General features: G+C 50.7%; 1 protein-coding gene across 2 annotated transcripts in view; it reads left to right on the top strand.

The window, feature by feature from the left end:
• The window catches only part of ESRRB (estrogen related receptor beta), a 185,654-nt gene that overhangs the window by 142,762 nt on the left and 25,752 nt on the right, over positions 1-17,140 (top strand). For both annotated transcript variants that reach the window (XM_025295166.3, XM_006052866.4), the window contains exon 3: positions 6,056-6,172. In XM_025295166.3, the coding sequence (XP_025150951.1) occupies positions 6,056-6,172 (117 nt within the window). The remainder of the gene's footprint in view (positions 1-6,055; positions 6,173-17,140) is intronic.

Genomic DNA, 17,140 nt, shown 5'->3' with positions numbered 1-17,140 from the left:
CACAGGTGCAGTCCTTGGTTGGGGAACTAAGAGCCCATATGCCAAATGGCACAACCAAAAAAAGGAGGCAAGTGCATTAAAGGTGAGGCAAGAGATGACGGTCGTGGAAATGACCTGCGGCAGAAGGGGAAGGAGGCAGGAAGTACCAGGCAAATAGGATGAAAAAGACCTTAGAAGTAACAGAGAGGGATGCATCGATGATGCCCCCTCAGTTTGACCCAGGTGGCAGGTGGCTTAGTAATGGCTTTGCTAAGACAAGGGACAGAGTATGAGCAAGTCTGGGTGAGGACAGGTTCAGCAGGAGGAAGTATGAGAAATCCAAGGGAATTCCAGGTGGAGGGATCCGGCAGGCAAGTAGATGTAAGAGTTTTATGCTGCCTTGTCCTTGCCAATTACGTCAGCTGAAGCCAGTGGCATGAATCAGATCATCAGCTGGAGGGTAAGGAGGAGGGAAGGGTGGAGAGCTGAAGACCTTGCGGAGATGGCAGGGATAATCTCTGTCCCTCAGGAGTCATATAAATAAGGGAGTGGGACCAAGTGGGACCAGCCCAGCCCCATCACTCCAGAGCTGAAGACGGTGGCCATTCAGGCTCTGGTTTTAGCCAGCAGACTCAGAGCCCATAAATTCCTCAAGAACTGTTTATCTAAGCCCTGCAGCCCCCATCCCTGAGCCCCGGGAGAGGACTTACCCGCTTTTATGCAACTGTTTAAGGACAGCTGATGGGGTTGCCCCTGGGCTTTTTCATCTCCTGGGGCACAAAAAGAGTTGATAGTGGAGGGTCCCCCTTCACCTCGAGGTCTCACTGAAAATCCAGATCATTCCTGGCCCCCTCCCACAGGCACACATACAACATAAACTCTGAGATCTATCCATGGGAGACCCGGTCCTCATGTTCCTAGATGTTAGAGCTGGTGGCTAGCCTCAGGTCTGACACCTAGAAAGGAGTCGTCTGGAGTCCTCTGTCTACATGTACCCTGACAGCCCTGATGGATATGAAAATGAGCGTGTTCACTTTGATTGCTTGCTACCCAGTGCGTGCATTTCACCACACCCTGGATGTGCTTTCTGTCACTGAATCTGTAGGACTTTAGGAGATGAGAACATACTGTGCCCATTTGACAGATGAGAAAACTGGGGCCCAGAGAAGTCGAGTGATTTTGCCTGAGGTGGAGTCTGCCTGCGTCTATGCTGGGCACACTCCCAAGTCAGAATGCTGAATTTATGCTGGGTGCTGGCCGTGTCCGTGTCCTGGGAGAGCCCACCCCCAACCCTGCCACCCCTCAGCCATGATGAGTGTGTGTGTGTGAGTGTGTGTGTGTATCCCCCTCCCTGCCCCTGTGCTCTCCTAGACTGCCCTCCAGAGACCACAGGAATTCTGATGAATTAATCTCATCACTTTATCGAGAAGGCACTTACAGAAATTACAAGGCAAGGCCACCAGCCTGGGTTTGCTGGCAGCCAGCCGCTGGGGCCATAAAACAAATTGAAGAGAACAAAAATAAATAAATAAAATTAGATTTCTGTCTCTCTCTCACACACACACACACACACACACACACACAGGGTCAAGAACATCTCTAGGTTCTTGTTGTTAATGCTTAGTCTCTTGTCCAGGGAGAACACTGGTACCAAATCAACAGACACTTATTGACCCCGGGCTAGAGTGACAACCCCGAGAAACCCAGGATCTGTCCTTCAAGGGATTGACAGGGCTGGCCGAGGGGCTGAGACCAGTGGATGCAAACACTTAGCTGCCTGGAAGTGACATCTCAAGGTGGCCCGAGTCCCCATGCCCCAGGCCCAGTGAGCCCACAGCCCAGTGGAGCAGAGCAGAACCAGAGCCTCAAGCTTCTCACCTATAGGAGAGGAAGATGTTCACCTTGGGAAAGGGAAAGATTCAACATATGAAAAGCAGAACTGCAGCCGCTTCATAACAAACCCTCGTCAGTGTCAGATCTCAGTGTACGTTGAGCGCCTACTGTGTGCCAGGCATGGGCACTATAGGGAGGAGTGGTCTGGGAGGAGGAGACAGACAGCGGTGATCAGGGTGATGGACAGAAGGAGCACCTTCCCAAGGGGGTCCTGGAGGTGCGGGCAGCTGAGGCGAGGAGGTGGAGGGAGCAGGGTGGAGGGAGCAGGGTGGGCTTGTTCTACGGCGCAAAGGCCTGAGGGCCTAGGGAGTCCCTGATCTGATAGTTACTAGAGCAATGGGGAAGGTGAGGCTGGAGGTGAGGTGGGGGAGTGGGATGGAGGCCAGGGAACAGACTCTGCAGAGCCTTCTAAGCCAGGACAGATGAATTGGTTTATATATGGGGTTTCCTCCTTTCTCTCTCTCTTTTTTACAATGTGTTAATTTCTGCCATACAGCAAAGTGATTGTTATACACAAATATATTCTTTTTCAGATTCTTTTCCTTATAGGTTATTACAGGGTATTGAATATAGTCCTTTGGGCTATACGCAGGTCCTTGTTATCTGTTTTATATATAACAGTTTGTATCTGTTCATCCCAAGCTCCTGATTTATCCCTTCCTTGTTTCTCTTTTAACTTTATCATGCTTATGTGAATATTGAAGTTATTTCCCCTGAAGTTACACAAGTTACCTATGAGATGATTATGGAAATCATAGAAGGGAGGGGCACACAAAATCTTTATCCTTTTTACCTCCCATCCTCCACAGAGGATGACCTTTGGACCCCCTCCCTGCAGAAAGATGGTGCTGGCTGGACTTAAGAATGAGAATGAGAGGAATTTCTCTGGTGGTCCAGTGGTTAAGACTTCGTACTTCCAATGCAGGGGGTGCAGGTTCAATCCCTGGTTAGGAAACCAGGATCCCGCATGCTGTATATTGGAGCCAAAAATTAAGGGGAAAAAAAAAAAAAGAATGAGAGGGATCTGTAAGGTGTTCGAGGCAAATAGACATCTGTGAGCCTCAGTTTTCTTACTGGTGAAAAATGGGGATCAGAATCCTCACTGAACTGTGATGAGTACTCTATATTAGGCACCTTGTAATTGCAGCTCAATAATGTCATTACTTGGGGAGGCCGGGCTTCCCTGGTGGCTTAGACAATAATGAATCTGCCTACAATGCAGGAGACCTGGGTTCAATCCCTGGGTCGAGAAGATCCCCTGGAGAAGGAAATGGCAACCCACTCCAGTATTCTTGTCTGAAGAATCCCATGGGCGGAGGAACCTGGTGGGTTATAGTCCATGGGGTCGCTAAGAGTCCAACACGGCTGAGTGAGTTTCACTCATTCAGTGTCATTACTCAAAGCAGTTTTTGGTGGTGGAAATGGTTCATGCTTGTTCTCAGAAAATCCAATAGTAAGTGGTTTCCAAATGCAACCTGGGGAGACTGAGGTACCAGGACACCTGAGGACAGTCCCCCTGTCTAGACCAGCTCAGTTGCTGCGTTGGTACAGGGGCCTGTCTGAGGTGCTCAAGCTCCTTGTGGGGTTCAGGGGTGGCACAGGGGCTCTGTGTGGCCTCGGGTAACTCACTTCAGCTCCCCAGGCCTCAGTTTCTTGATCTGTGAAATGGGGCACTGGTGGGTCCCAGAGGGTCATCGTGAGGATGGAGGGAGCGCATAGTAGGTGCACAATAAAAGTGGCTGTTATTACTGCTAAAATGGAGGGGGTTATGTGTGGGGGATTCTGAGGACAGGCAGGCCTAGGAGTTGCCCTTTTGAGCCCTATCCTGGGCTGGGTGTGGCCTCTTGAAGGCTGCACTGTGCCAGGCAGCATCCTTGCTGGGCAAGCTGGGTTCCGGAGGGAAATCCGGGCAGGTGGCATGATGGGCATTACTTATCCCTGCTCCATGAGTAGGTGGCACCTGGATGGGGGTGGGGACGGACGGTTTGTACCAGTTCAGAGTCTGTTCTCTGAAAACCACAGACTCAAGCAGACTGCACCGACTGGGAAAGGGGACGGGTGCTGAGGAGGCAAAATAAGCACAAAACAGCGCTGCAGTCCGCTGCGGTCCACTGTGGTCCCCTGCAGTCCACTGCGGTCCCCTGCGGTCCACTGCGGTCCACGGTCCTGTGCTGTGTCTTCCTCGTGTCTGCCTCCCCTGCTCTTCTGACAGTTCCACCCCGCCTGCCCTCCCCCCAACCCCATTGCCTTTCCTCTGGCCTCGAGGCTTGTTACGGCTGCACAGTGCACATTAGTGAGATGAATGTGGACCAAGGGGGTGCTCAGGACAGAGGCTGCACCCCCAACGTTAGAAAGGCAGCTCCAGGGACTGCCCTGGTGGCCGAGGGGTTAAGACTCCATGCTTCCAGCCCAGGGAGCGTGAGTTGGATCCCTGGTTGGGGAACTAAGATCCTACATGCCGCGAGAAGTGGCCAAAAAATAAATAAAAATAAGAAATGATGCAAAAAATTCATGATGAATAACAACAAAAAAATTTAAAGAAAAAAAAAAAAGAAAGGCAGCTGCAGCTTCTCCTAATCGTGCTGTCAGCCCTCCCAGGAAGAGGCCTGAAGAGGAACAGTGGCCTTCCCAGAGCATTTGAACATCAGTTAATTGGCTCAGACGGTAAAGGGTCTGCCTGCAATGCGGGAGACCGAGGTTTGACCCCCTAGGTCAGGAAGATTCCCCTGGAGAAGGGAATGACAACCCACTCCAGTATTCTTGCCTGGAGAATCCCATGAACAGAAGAGCCTGGCGGGCTGCAGTCCATGAGGTGGCAAAAGAGTCAGACACTTTCACTTTCATTTTGAGCAAGACTTATACAGTTACTTGGCTCAGAACCACTCTGGAAACCTCTGGTTTCTCATCTGTAAACGGGATGGTGTGAGCACTGATTTCAAGGAATTGCTGTGAGTGTTTGGTCGATCGTTCATTCCGCAAGTTTGTCTTGCCTGCCTTCTGTGCGGCAGGAGCTGGTTTCAGGCCATTGCAATGACATGGTGAGCAGCACACCTCTTGTCTTTTGGGGGCTCACAGCCTCTGTGGCACGGGGCCAGGTTCATGGAACTCATCATTATCACCCATTTAAGGGGTGACATGGAAAATTAATCACAAATTCCCTCTGCAGTGAGGAACTGTGCTTATAAATTCACCAGCTCCCGTTGAATCGCGCTTTACAATTTTTAAAGCAGTTTTATATCCATGGTCTTGCTTGATCCTTCATTTAGCAGTTATTACACTGTTTTGCAGATGAGGAAACTGTGACTTGGTGATAGAAAAGTGATTTTTCTCAAGGTCAGCCAAGCTGGGTGGCCTGGGCCTCGGCCGTGGGATGTGGGAGGTAGGCCCCTGGCGCCTGTGGGCTCAGAGCTGCCGAGAGGCTTTTCCCATGAGTTGGGGCCCAGGCTGGAGGGCAGAGGACCAGTCAGAAGGGGGATAAAATTTCTTTGCCTTGGATAAAATGCCAGCTCAGTGAGTTTCGAGGTCCCAGGTCCGTGGTAGCTTCAAGACTGTGGGTGACCAGGGCTTCCCTGGTGACACAGTGGATGGCAATCCATCTGGTGGTGCAGGGGACATGGATTCAAGCCGAGGTCTGGGAGGATTCCATGTGCTGCGGAGCACCTAAGTCCGTGAGCCACAACGACTGAGGCGCCCGTGCCTAGAGCCTGTGCTCTGCAACAAGAGAAAGCCATCTCACACACCCACAGCCATGAGAAGCCTGCACTGCAACTAGGGAATAGCCCCAGCTGGCCTCAACTAGAGAAAGCCCACGCAGCAGTGGAGACCCAGCGCAGCCATAAATAAATAGAGCGCTGCGTGCATGTAAAAAAAAAAATTCTTTTTAATTAAAAAAAAACCTCACATCTTGTGCTGAGCTTGTTTGAAACTGAGTGACCGTTCTTCAAAGCCATGGCCCCCTGGCCGACCTGACCTCTGGCCCTGGGGTCTCTGTGTTTAAGAGAGCTGGAAACACCCTGAAAAGCGCCTCGGAGCACTTCATCCTTCGACAGCCACTGCCCCGTGGGGACCCCGGGGTGGTGGGGGGAGTGGTGAGCTGATCAGTGAATCCCCATCTAGCCTGTGGCTGGCGGGTTGGGGCGGGGGGCCCCGACACACCTGGCAACCCTTCTGTGTCTGCTTCCAGGCAACATCGAGTACAGCTGCCCGGCCACCAACGAGTGTGAGATCACGAAACGGAGGCGCAAGTCCTGCCAGGCCTGTCGCTTCATGAAATGCCTCAAAGTGGGGATGTTGAAGGAAGGTAAGAGCCCCCCTTCGGCCACATGGGGCCGAACTGAGGCCTGGGTCCCGGGTGAACTCGCCTTCCCCTGGGGAGGCTCAGATCCCCCGGGAGATCCCACCAAGCTCTGGACGTGCTCCCTGGGCAGCACCCAGACACAGGTCTCTCCCTGAAGCCCAGGTGAGGACCCTGTCCCCAGGGTTGCCATCTCACACCCCCTGCAGGCAGGTGTGCAGCCCCTCAGCCTCTGCAGAGCTCTCCACGCCCTTGGGAGGGGGGAGTTGGGAGGCAGGAGGTTGGAAATTCTCCACCAATGGTCCTTTGGGGAATCACAGCCCCACTCGGCCCTTAGAAAGCTGGCTTGGTGCTTCTGGGAAAGGCTGACTTGGTGCTTCTGGGAAAGGCTCTGCTCAGGAACAGTCACCCTCTCTCTCCTCCCAGGGAAGGAAGGCTTGAGATGCTCAGTGGCCCATGGAGTGTGGGGGTGCAGAGACTTTAAGGCCGAGGATGGCAAGTCCCGTACTCTTCACCTGCCGGGGTCAGCCTCTGCTTCGGCAGGTGCCCCGGACGTGGCCGTCACCTGGCGAGTGTGGTCCCCCTCTCCTGTCCCCTGCCCTCCCCCTCTCTGTCCTGTGCCTCCGCTTCTCTAGCGCCGTGCCATCCAACACAGCATGAGCCACGCCTTCTAAGTGTAAAACACACCCCAGACTTCGAAGACTCACTAGGATGGTGAAAAGGCCTGTGAAATATGGCAGTAATAATTTTAAAAATGGTTATGTGTTGAGATGATGATAATCCGGGTATACTGGATTAAACAAACCATATTATGACATTGACATCACCAGCTTCTTTTTAACCTTCTTTAGGGTGGCGAGTAGAAAATTTAAAGTGACCGTGCTTCTCGTTATTAGGACAGCACAGCTCTCGGTCTCTCCACCACCTTCCCCATCCGTCTGCTCAGGCTGATAACCCTCATTGAGTAGCGTACTTGGGAATGGGGTCTGTGTGTGTTTCTCTCCTTCCCCGGCTTTGAAGGGGAAACAGTGACAATTCTTACAGATTAGCTTTTATGATTTGGGGCCCTAGGATCCTTCCAGAAATGGGAGGAGGCAGGAAAAACGGTGTGTGCTGATGATCAGATGATCTGATCCTGAGGGGCTAGGAGAGAAGAGGAAGGGACAGGATAGGAATGCAGGCCCTCGCTGGGAGAGGCTTCTACAGCCCAGCCTTGAGGAGCCCAGGGCCCTTTTCCCAGCCTCTTCTCCACGCGCCCTGGGCCAGAGGGCCCAAATTTGAGGTGCTTTGTTAGTAGGATGACTTGGACACTGTTGTGATGGGCAAATAGGGACTCCCTCCTTCTGTCTTCCAATCTGGGCTTCTTCTTCACCTCGGCCCAGCCCAGTTCTTCCACCACCCCAGTGTTGACATGTCTCATCAGCTTTTAAACTGCGTGTCTTACTCATTGCTTCATGTAACGCTTTTGAGATGGAGAAGGCCACTCAACTCTTACTCACAGGCCAGCTGCTCTGCGAAGTGGGAGTGGAGGAATTGACCAAAGTCAGTCCTCTTCCTAGATTAGAAACAGGCTGCACTGGACCTGCTGAAAGGCTTGTCTATTTGATTCTACCCAATTTTGGTCCACCCCTCCATAGGCGGGGACTCAAGCTAGTGGCTGAACCAGGTCCCCTGATTTCTGCACCAGGTTCTTTCTGCTCCTCCAAAGCATCTTGGGGTTCACAGATGAGGAAACTTGAACAAATGTCCACAGAGGCACACCTTAGCACTGGTCTCCTGACTTCTTTCCTGCATCCTGCAAGGAACCAATCAGAGGCTTTCTCAGCCTTGGAGAGACTCCTTGCTCTTAAGCTTGTGAGGATGTTCTGGGAAGCTGGTGTGAGGGTCCTGACTCAAGCTGGGGACCAAATGTCCAGCAGCCTTTCCTGGGTGGGGTGCATAGCCTTTCTCAGCATATTTCACAGCATCTGAAGAACTGGGAGCTGAAGGAAGCTGATTGCTGTCAATATACTCCTGAATTTGAAGGGTACAAACCCAAGTCCTGTGAGGACTCACGCTGGTTTGAGGGGTGTGCGTCCCGGAGCCTAGGGCCTGGAGCTTCTCCGTGCTCTGCTGTGTCTCCTCCCCACGGCACAGGTCAGGGCTTGGGGAGGCTGCCAGTCCCAGGGACGGAGAGAGAAGGAAAAAGTAGGGATGGCCGCTCAGTCCCCAGACCACTTGGCAACCCTTGAACAGATTTTTTTTTTAGGGGCTACCCAGTGATGGGAAGAGAGTCGAGGTACTTCCTAGTGACCTCCAGAAAAGGGGAATGATGAGGGGGATCCACACAGGCCAGGAAGTAGATGGCCAAGGGCGCAATCCATTGGAACAGCAGCCCAGCCATTTAAGAGGAGTGAGATGGATGCTGTGTGCCCCAGGATGCTGGCATGGGATGCTGGGGGGTGGGGGAGCATGGTAAGCTTCCTGGGGTCCGGCCCGAGGCCCCTCAGGAGCTTGGGCCCCAGGTGGAGGCGCGGACCCTAGAACGCTCCCCTCCCCGGCCCTGCCCTGCCCCCATAGTTGGCGAGGGAAGGTGACACAAAGGCTCCAAGGCTTCCGTTTAGCCCACTGAGCTTGTCCCATGGTACCGAGTCTTGGCAAGGTGCTGGGATCAGGAGCTCCACGGGGACCGGTCCCTTAGGAGGAACGTGCCTTATTGCCGAGCCTGGGTCTCTGCCAGGCAGTAGCTCTTGGCAGCTACCCTGGCTCCTGCTTTTGTTTGGGGGGTGCCACCCCCCTCCATCTTGGCCCCCACCATGAGCAGGGAGCCCAGGTCCCCAGAGTCAGCACAGACTCCTTGCCTCCCTCTGATTCCTTTCAGACCTGACCCTTGAAATGCAGACTCCAGTCTTCCCCAAGGTGGCCTGCCATCTTCAAGGCTCCATGGCGGGCCTCGGGCGTTGGGGAGCCAGGCTCTGGGCTCCTGGGTCTTCTGGGGGAGGGGTCCGGGGAAGTGGGGAATGGAAGGCCACCTTCCCCCTCATCCCCACCCGTTTCCCTCTTCTATCTAGCAGCTCTGGTTGCCTTTTACAGTCTTTCTTAAGTAAAATGACCTGAGAGGTTGCTATGTGATTGTGGGGTGGGGGGATGGGTGGCTAGCACCTGCCAGGGAAGTCAGAAGTGGGGCTTTCTTTGGCTCAGCCTCTGTCTCGAGGCTGCTGTTGGCTCTGGAAGCTTCAGCTGTGGAACCTAGGTGATGTCCAAGGGTCTGTCTCACTTTAACCCAGTGTTTGAAAATCTGTATCTTCAGGGGAAAGGGTGATGGTTCTCTTTATAAGAAACTGAATACAAAATCTGCTCTGGGCTAAGTTGGTGTCCACGTCCTCTCCTGACTCTGAGGTGTCCTTGCCGTGTCTGTTGTTTCTCTGACACCTGTTTCTTCACCTGTGGAGCAGGGGTGTTGATGCTGAAACCTGTTCTCCATCACCAGGCCAAGGTGAGGCCCAGATGGGACAATTCCTTGGTAAGATCCACTGTGGGCTTGCTTTAACAGGTCAGCTTCCCTGGTACATTCAAACAGTATTTGATTCAAAGATGGTCTCGTTTGCGCTCAACTTTTCGAAAATCCAACCACTGTGTTAGGCGGGGCACATTGGTGTCCAGCTGCCCTGATTCTCTTCCTGGATTTGCTGGTGGGAGTCTTAGAGGCGGCATCTGCCTTGGGCGGACCCCATCTAGGGTCTAAAATGAGGATGAGAGGGTCTCCCTTGGGACGACTGTGGAGACAGTCTCCCCTGATGGGTGAGGGTGTGGCCTCATGGCCCCTAAGCCAGGAGAACCTGGAAAACCATTTGCTACATTTCACAGCACCCCCCCCCCACATCTGGAAATTCAGCAAATCACCCTGCACAGATTGTCCCTGCACACTTCTTCTCCTCAGCTCACTTTACCTCCCTCAGGCCCCCAGCCTCCCAGGTCTGCTCCCTTTCCTCCTCCCCTCAGCCCCTGGCTGCCTTTCCCCAAGTGTTTTCTAAAAGATATTTGATTTCCGTGAAAGCTGGGCTGCCATCCATGCAATACGCTCTCACTCTCTTTGTGCTTGTTGGGAAGGCAGAGGGCTCCTCCAGGGATTCTGGGTAATTGGGTTAGTGGCCAGCTCATGTCAGGAAATTAAAAGGCAGCCCCGATCAGGTTCCTGCTGCATGGGATTTAATGGCTTTGTATTTATAGTCTCCTGCCTCTAGCCCATGCCAGAAATACCACTTCTCTGGCCCTATGAATGAAGAAAGAGGATGAGAGATGACTTGCCTTTAAAAATTCTCTTTCTTTTCAAAAATACATTAGTGTTCTGAAACAAAACAACTCTTGAGCACTTCAGAGAACGGTTTTGAACTAGAGCCCAAGAACTCTGATGGATGTTTGTATCGCCCTGAACCACTTTCCACCCTACAGGCACATATGCACAGGCACACACAGCTAGCTGATGGCTCCCAATATCTTCCTGTGTGGCCTCACACCTGGGGCCACTCAGCCTCAATGACTTAATGACTCTGGTTGAGGAACTGTGTTGATTGAATGAAGTCACAGAGGATGGTCTTGTCTGTGCTGAGCTCTTCTTACTGTTCATTCAGGGCTTTGGCTCATTGGACATTGGATAACAGGTTCAATGGTCATATAGACCCTGTAAAACCCCAGTAGCACATTTATCAACTCCTTGGGTGATTTACTTCTTAAGCCTCCCTCTCCTCCTCTGTAAAACGGAAATGATAATAGTGCCTGATTCATCTTGCTCTCCATTCACCGGAGAAAGCCCCTAGAGTTGTACCACAGAGTAAGATGTCGGTCATTGATTTGAGAGACTCCACATTGTGCTAAATCATTGATTTCTTCTGTGTTCCAGAGGGCAGTTTTGAATCTCTCGTAGCCTCCCTCCCTGTTCCTTGGCTGATGACCTTGCTTCATATTTGCTTGAGAAAATAGAAACAGTTAAATAGGGAATTTCTAAACTTCCTGCTGTTGAATCCACAAACCTTCCCACTTGTTTTCCATCTTCACTCTTGTTAGAAGTATTTCTATTCCTATCAAAAGTCAGGCTCCCCACCTCTGCTCTAACTTGCATTCCTCTTTATCAGGGACTTCACATAGTGTCATGTCTGCTTCCAGCCCCATCAAACCTTCCTCACTGCTGGATCATTTTCATCAGCACAGAAACAAAATTTAATTTAAAAAACCCACAACTGTACTTAGGGCTTCCCTGGTAGCTCAGCTGGTAAAGAATCTACCTTCAATGCAGGAGACCGCTGTTTGATTCCTGGGTCAGGAACATCTGTGGGAGAAGGGATAGGCTACCCACTCCAGTATTCTTGGGCTTCCCTGGTGGCTCAGCTGGTAAAGAATCTGCCTACAATATGGGAGACCTGGGTTCAATCCCTGGGTTGGGAAGATCCCTTGGAGAAGGGAACTGCCCACTCCAGTATTCTGGCCTGGAGAATTCCATGGACTGTATAGTCCATGGGGTTGCAAAGAGCTGGACACGACTGAGCAACTTCCACTTTCACATCTGGACTTTGATCCAGACTTTATCTCTGTTCAGCTACTGCTGTCTCACCCTGCTGCCTTTCTCAATGCAACTTGCCTGAAGCGTTGACAGCACTTACTATATCCATCCACTTTAAAAATAAAAACAAGCAAAAACAAGCAAAACAGTCCCTTAAAAAGTAAGCATCTAGTAGATCCAGAAAAATATTTACAGTATATTATATTAGTTAAGGTAAGTCTAAACTTCTGTACAAAGAGACTGCCTTCCTCAAAACAAAAAACTCAGACTTAAGCAAGATGAAATTTTAATTCTTTCTCATTAAATAAAATAGTCCAGGACTGTTTAGGCAGCTTTAGCATCCTTAGCAAGTGGACCCAGTTATCCCCATGTCTGGGAGATAAATCCTTACATCAAATCATTCCAATGGCTGGAGCCAGAGTGGCACAAGTTCCTTCCATTTACAGCCCATTGGTGGAATCTAGTCACATGGCCACACATCTGTGCAAGGATGTCTGGGAACTGTAGTCTTTAGCTGGGACTGCCATGTGTCCAGCTAAAACTGTGTCAGCATGGAAAAAGAAAAGAACGTATCTTAAAGGACAGGCATTGTTATTTGCCAAAAACATGTGAAAAGTAGGAAGAATACTGGTCCTGTCCATACGCTCTAAGAAAAAGAAATTTTACCCTTACTTTTGAGGTTCCCTCTGTGTCTGAGCCCCCATTCATTACTTTCAGGGGCAACTGTTATCCTGATTTCACATTATTTTCCTTGCCTTTCTTTGTAGTTTTATCATAGGTTTGTATCTTGAATCATATCGTGTTTTTTAGTTTTAAATGAAATTATATGATACATATTCTTCTGCATCTTGGTTATTTTAGTCAGTATTTCTGAGATGAATGCTTCTTGTTGTGTCGTTCTGTAATTCATTTATTTTCATTTCTGTATTATAGGAGTCAGCCGGATACACACAATTGGCTTTGTGGGCCACAAGGTCTCTGTCTGTTTAACTCTGCCGTTGTAATGTGAACACGGCCACAGATGATATGCTGTTCTTGTTGTTCAGCCGCTCAGTTGTGTCCAACTCTTTGTGACCCCATGAACTGCAGCACACCAGGCTTCCCTGTTCTTCACCATCTCCTGGAGCTTGCTCAAACTCATGTCCATTGAGTCAGTGATGCACTCCAACCATCTCGTCCTCTGTCATCCCCTTTTCCTCCTGCCCTCAATCTTTCCCAGCACAGGGCTGTGCTCCGTGAGGTGCTTATCTGAGCCTGTCCCCAATTTTTCCATATATTCTGGCCATTTTAGAAGTCATTTTTCTCATTTGAAGCTTTCTTCTCTTTATGGAGTTCTTTGATGGGCAGAAGTTAGTAATATTAATAAATTGATCAGTCTTTTCCTTTATGGTTTGTACTTCTGTGTCAATTTTTTTTTTTTTAATGTGTTTTCTTAACCTGCTACTGTAAAGATGCATACCTAATCTGCCTTCCCCATGTTGGTCTTGGATTTTGCTGGACTGGACTTTTGAGTACAGTGAGGTGGCTCCAGGATGGCAAACTGCTTTTAGGTGAACTGTCAGCTCTAGGGTGTGGGGCAACTGCCTAGAATGCGTGATTGAAAGGCTTCTTAGGCAGAACTCGGGATCAGTAGGCAAGAGTGCGGTGATTGATTAGCAATGTCTGCCACAGACTAGGAAATGGAGGGTGGTGGTGTAGCTCACAGCTTTTTGCCATGACTGATCTAGTGCAGCTGAGTTCAAGTGATTTGCCCAAGGCCACACAGCTAGTAAATAATCAAGCTGGGGGGAATCTAGTCTCCTTGGTTATACAGGAATTCATTCTTTCTTTAAAAAATGTATTTAGCTGTGCTGGGTCTTGGTTGTGGTATATGAGATATTCACTGTGTCGTGTGGGATCTTTCGTTGTGGTTCTCGGACTCTCTAGTTGTGTTGTGCGGGCTCCAGAGCACCTGGGCTTCAGTAATTGTAGCACACAGGCTTCAGAGTGCACAAGCTCAGTAGTTGCAGTGAGCGGGCTTCAAACCCTTGTCCCCTGCATTGCATGGCAGAGTTTTAACCACTAGGTCACCAGGGAAGTCCCAGGAATTCCTTCTAAGAAGCCCAGTCCAACTCAATGTAGATGCCTTGGCCAGTAGCCTAGAGCCTGTCCCCAAATGGGAAGAAGAGGAAGGGAATGGAAAGAGAGACTGGGCTGAAACAGCTTTTCCTGGTTAGGTGTTCAGTTTTAGAGACTTCTTGGTAGCTGGGAATGCAAGGATAATTCAGCCCTGCCAAAATGTCCTTGGGGACATAGTGCTCTGGGTGGGAAGGGTCCGGAGGAGAGAGCAGCAAGAGAGTGGACACTTCTTTAAAAGGCAGAAGGCTAGGACCTCATCGCCCAGTGCCATCTCACCCACTCTGGAGCAGCTGGCACAAGCCCTGGAGAACTAGGCGGCAGGTGCGTTTATCCACCTGCAAGGTTTCATTCTCTGAGCTTGTAGGGGGCCAAGTGCGAGGCACACTTCATATTATGATACGGCAGCAGGGTGAAAGGCAGCCCAAGATAGCTGTCCTGCCTGAGACAGCAAGGTGAGCTCACCTGTCACCCAGAAACCCTTGCAGGACAGGTGGCTGGAGGGAGCCCAGATTGTGCAGGGGCTGTGCATGAGTGTTGAGGGCATTCTTCTAGGCTGCTAGGTGGGCATCAGCACGTCCACGTGACCCACAGTCCCTGGGCCCTCCGGAGCTCAGGGTTCTCCTATCACCTTTAGAGGGGGTTGCTTCTCTTTCTGGAGAGGGTTCAGCTATAGTTTGGTAGAACTTATAGGTAGAGAATCAACACCTAAGTCTCCTGGAAGGAACACTGCTTAGACAAAAGTACTGTGTAAAACAGGTTTAGTGCAGTGCTTCCCGGGCCTGGTAGATAATCTGAGTCACTAGAGGAGTGATTGCAAAATTACCCTTTCCTGTATATCTGCCCTACTAACTTAGAACCAGTTGACTCAGAACCTTGAAGGGGGTAAACCCTTAAGGTCTGTGTCGTTCAAAGGCTCTCAGGACATTCTGATGGTCATACGGGATGGGTGGTCTCAAGTTCAGAGCAAAGATGATAGAACCTTGGAGATCAAGATTCAGATCCTCCCTCTGACCTTTCCTGGCTGTGCGTCCCTGAGAGAGTTCCCTGACCTTTCTGAGCCTCAGTTCTCACTTGGGCGTGGTAATAATCACATATTCTCTCTCCCTCGATTTTGTGACACAGATCAAATGAGATGTGGAAAGAGCTTTGCAAACTGCACAGCATTGTACACATCATTAATAAACCAAGGATGTTCAATTGGGTGGGAGCAGGGTGTGGGTGGGGATTTCTAGGGGGAAGAGAATGGTCTTGACTATGACAACTTGGCAGTGTCAGGACAGGAGAAGACCCAGGCTCAGAACCTTGCCTGAGCGTTTCCTGTGGGAAGAGAAATGTGACCCTCAGTACCTGTCACAGGGACAGGCTGTGGGCCAGGTGCGGGGCCATGCTTTCCCCAGCTTTACCTGGTTATTTTTAGTTCCTGGGATAAAAGAAAGAAACTTAAACTGCCCCCCACCCCCACCCTGCAGCTGCTGCCGCCCCTGCATACTCTGCTATTTTTACTTCCGAAAGGCTGGGATCTCGGCCAGCTTAGGGAGGGCATTGGAGAAGAAAGCGGGGAGTTGAGGGGTGGGGGGTGCAGGAGTTATTTACTTCCATTAAGAAAAAAGTCAGAAGCCTGATCTTACCAAGTCAGCAAGTGGACATCTGATCTAGGACACAGCAGCCATCAGCCCTGGCTGCTCTGACATGCCTGCGGTGGGTTGGAGAGGTCAGTAGATGGGGCAGGGGCTTGGTGGAGTCCCCCCCAACCCCCCACCACCTCCAAGCAGTTTCTTCCCAGAGCAGCCCAGCAGCTTCTTTGCTCTTTCCTGCACCCTGAGCTGGGAAGTGGGGTTGGGCATTGCAAGTGTAGGGAGACCAGCCCAGGGATGAGGCTCCTGGGGGTTGGGGACTGTGTGGCCTCAGCTGAGCACATTCAGGGGGGTACCTGTGTTGGCACCGTGTGCCCTTGGGCACAGTATTCTGCATCTCTGAATCTTGATTTCTTGAGAGGTTTTGTTTAACACATCTGACCCACAGTAGTTATAACTAAGGGGATGTGTTTCTCTCTTTTCCCATGAGGCAGTTCAAGGCAGACACTACCACTTTCCTAGGCAGATGAAAGGAAAGAGATTCCTATTAAGTGCCTACTGTGTACTGGGCATATTACTATTTTGAGATATAATTACCATCAGTTCAGTTCAGTCACTCAGTCGTGTCCGACTCTTTGCGACCCCATGGACAGGCCTCCCTGTCCATCACCAACTCCTGTAGTTTATTCAAACTCATGTCCATTGAGTCAGTGATGCCATCCAACCATCTCATCATCCTTTGTCATCTCCTTCTCCTGCCTTCAATCTTTCCCAGCATCAGGGTCTTTTCAAATGAGTCAGTTCTTTGAAGCAGGTAGTAATTATATATGATTACTATATTGAGATAGAATTCACCCAGGTAAAGTGTACAATTCAATGGTTCTAGGTATATTACATTATTTAATTGTGGCAAAATATATACAACAAAATTCACCTTTTAAAAGCCTTTAAAACATTTTTTTTGCTATACCATCTGGCTTGTGGGATCTTAGTTCCCCGACCAGCGATTGAACCTGGACCACGGCAGTGAAAGTGCCACATCCTAACCACCGGACCAGGAGGGGATTCCCTAAAAGCAATTTGGCTGCACCACATAACTTGCGGGATCTTAGTTCCCTGACTGGGGATCGAACCCATGCCCCCTGCAGTGGAAGCGTGGAGTCCTAACCACTGAACCGCCAGGGAAGTCCGTGCATCCAGACTTTATAATGGAGCATCTCAGCATGGACCTGCTCACTCGCTCTGTTCACACGGTCCTCCCCCCTCCTCCTGGGGAACAGTGACCAAGCACAGCCCACCTCCCCACTGTCTTGCTCAGGGTCAGGCAGGAACAGATGTCCCCTCACAGGGCCACCAAAGAGGATTTTATGAAGGCACTGTTTACAGATGGGAGGGTGGCCTCCAGGGAGCCAACCGGAGGGGGTGATACACCCTGAGACTAGTGATAACAGGGAGCACTTAATCATCTCAACCTTGAGAGACCAGAGAGGAGTTGCTCCAGGAAGCCAGAGAGAACTGGGCTTGTACTTAGGGGTACAAGTATGTCCTTCGAGCAGGGAGGGCATAAGGGTTAAGTACCCCTCTTCCTAGCTCTCTGATCAAGGCACAGCAAACCCAGCTGGAAGCTAGAGAGCAGAGATCCCTGGCGATGGGGCAGGGCCTAGAGGCAGTAGGTGGGCCTAGAGGGGCCAGCTGAGGACAGCCGGCATAGAAGGCTTCTGGTGCGGAGGTGTAGCTGGCTCTGAC

The sequence above is a fragment of the Bubalus bubalis genome, chromosome 11 (genome assembly GCF_019923935.1).
Source record: "Bubalus bubalis isolate 160015118507 breed Murrah chromosome 11, NDDB_SH_1, whole genome shotgun sequence".
In the NCBI taxonomy this organism is placed as follows: Eukaryota; Metazoa; Chordata; class Mammalia; order Artiodactyla; family Bovidae; genus Bubalus; species Bubalus bubalis.
This window is presented reverse-complemented; position numbering and strand designations above follow the sequence as displayed.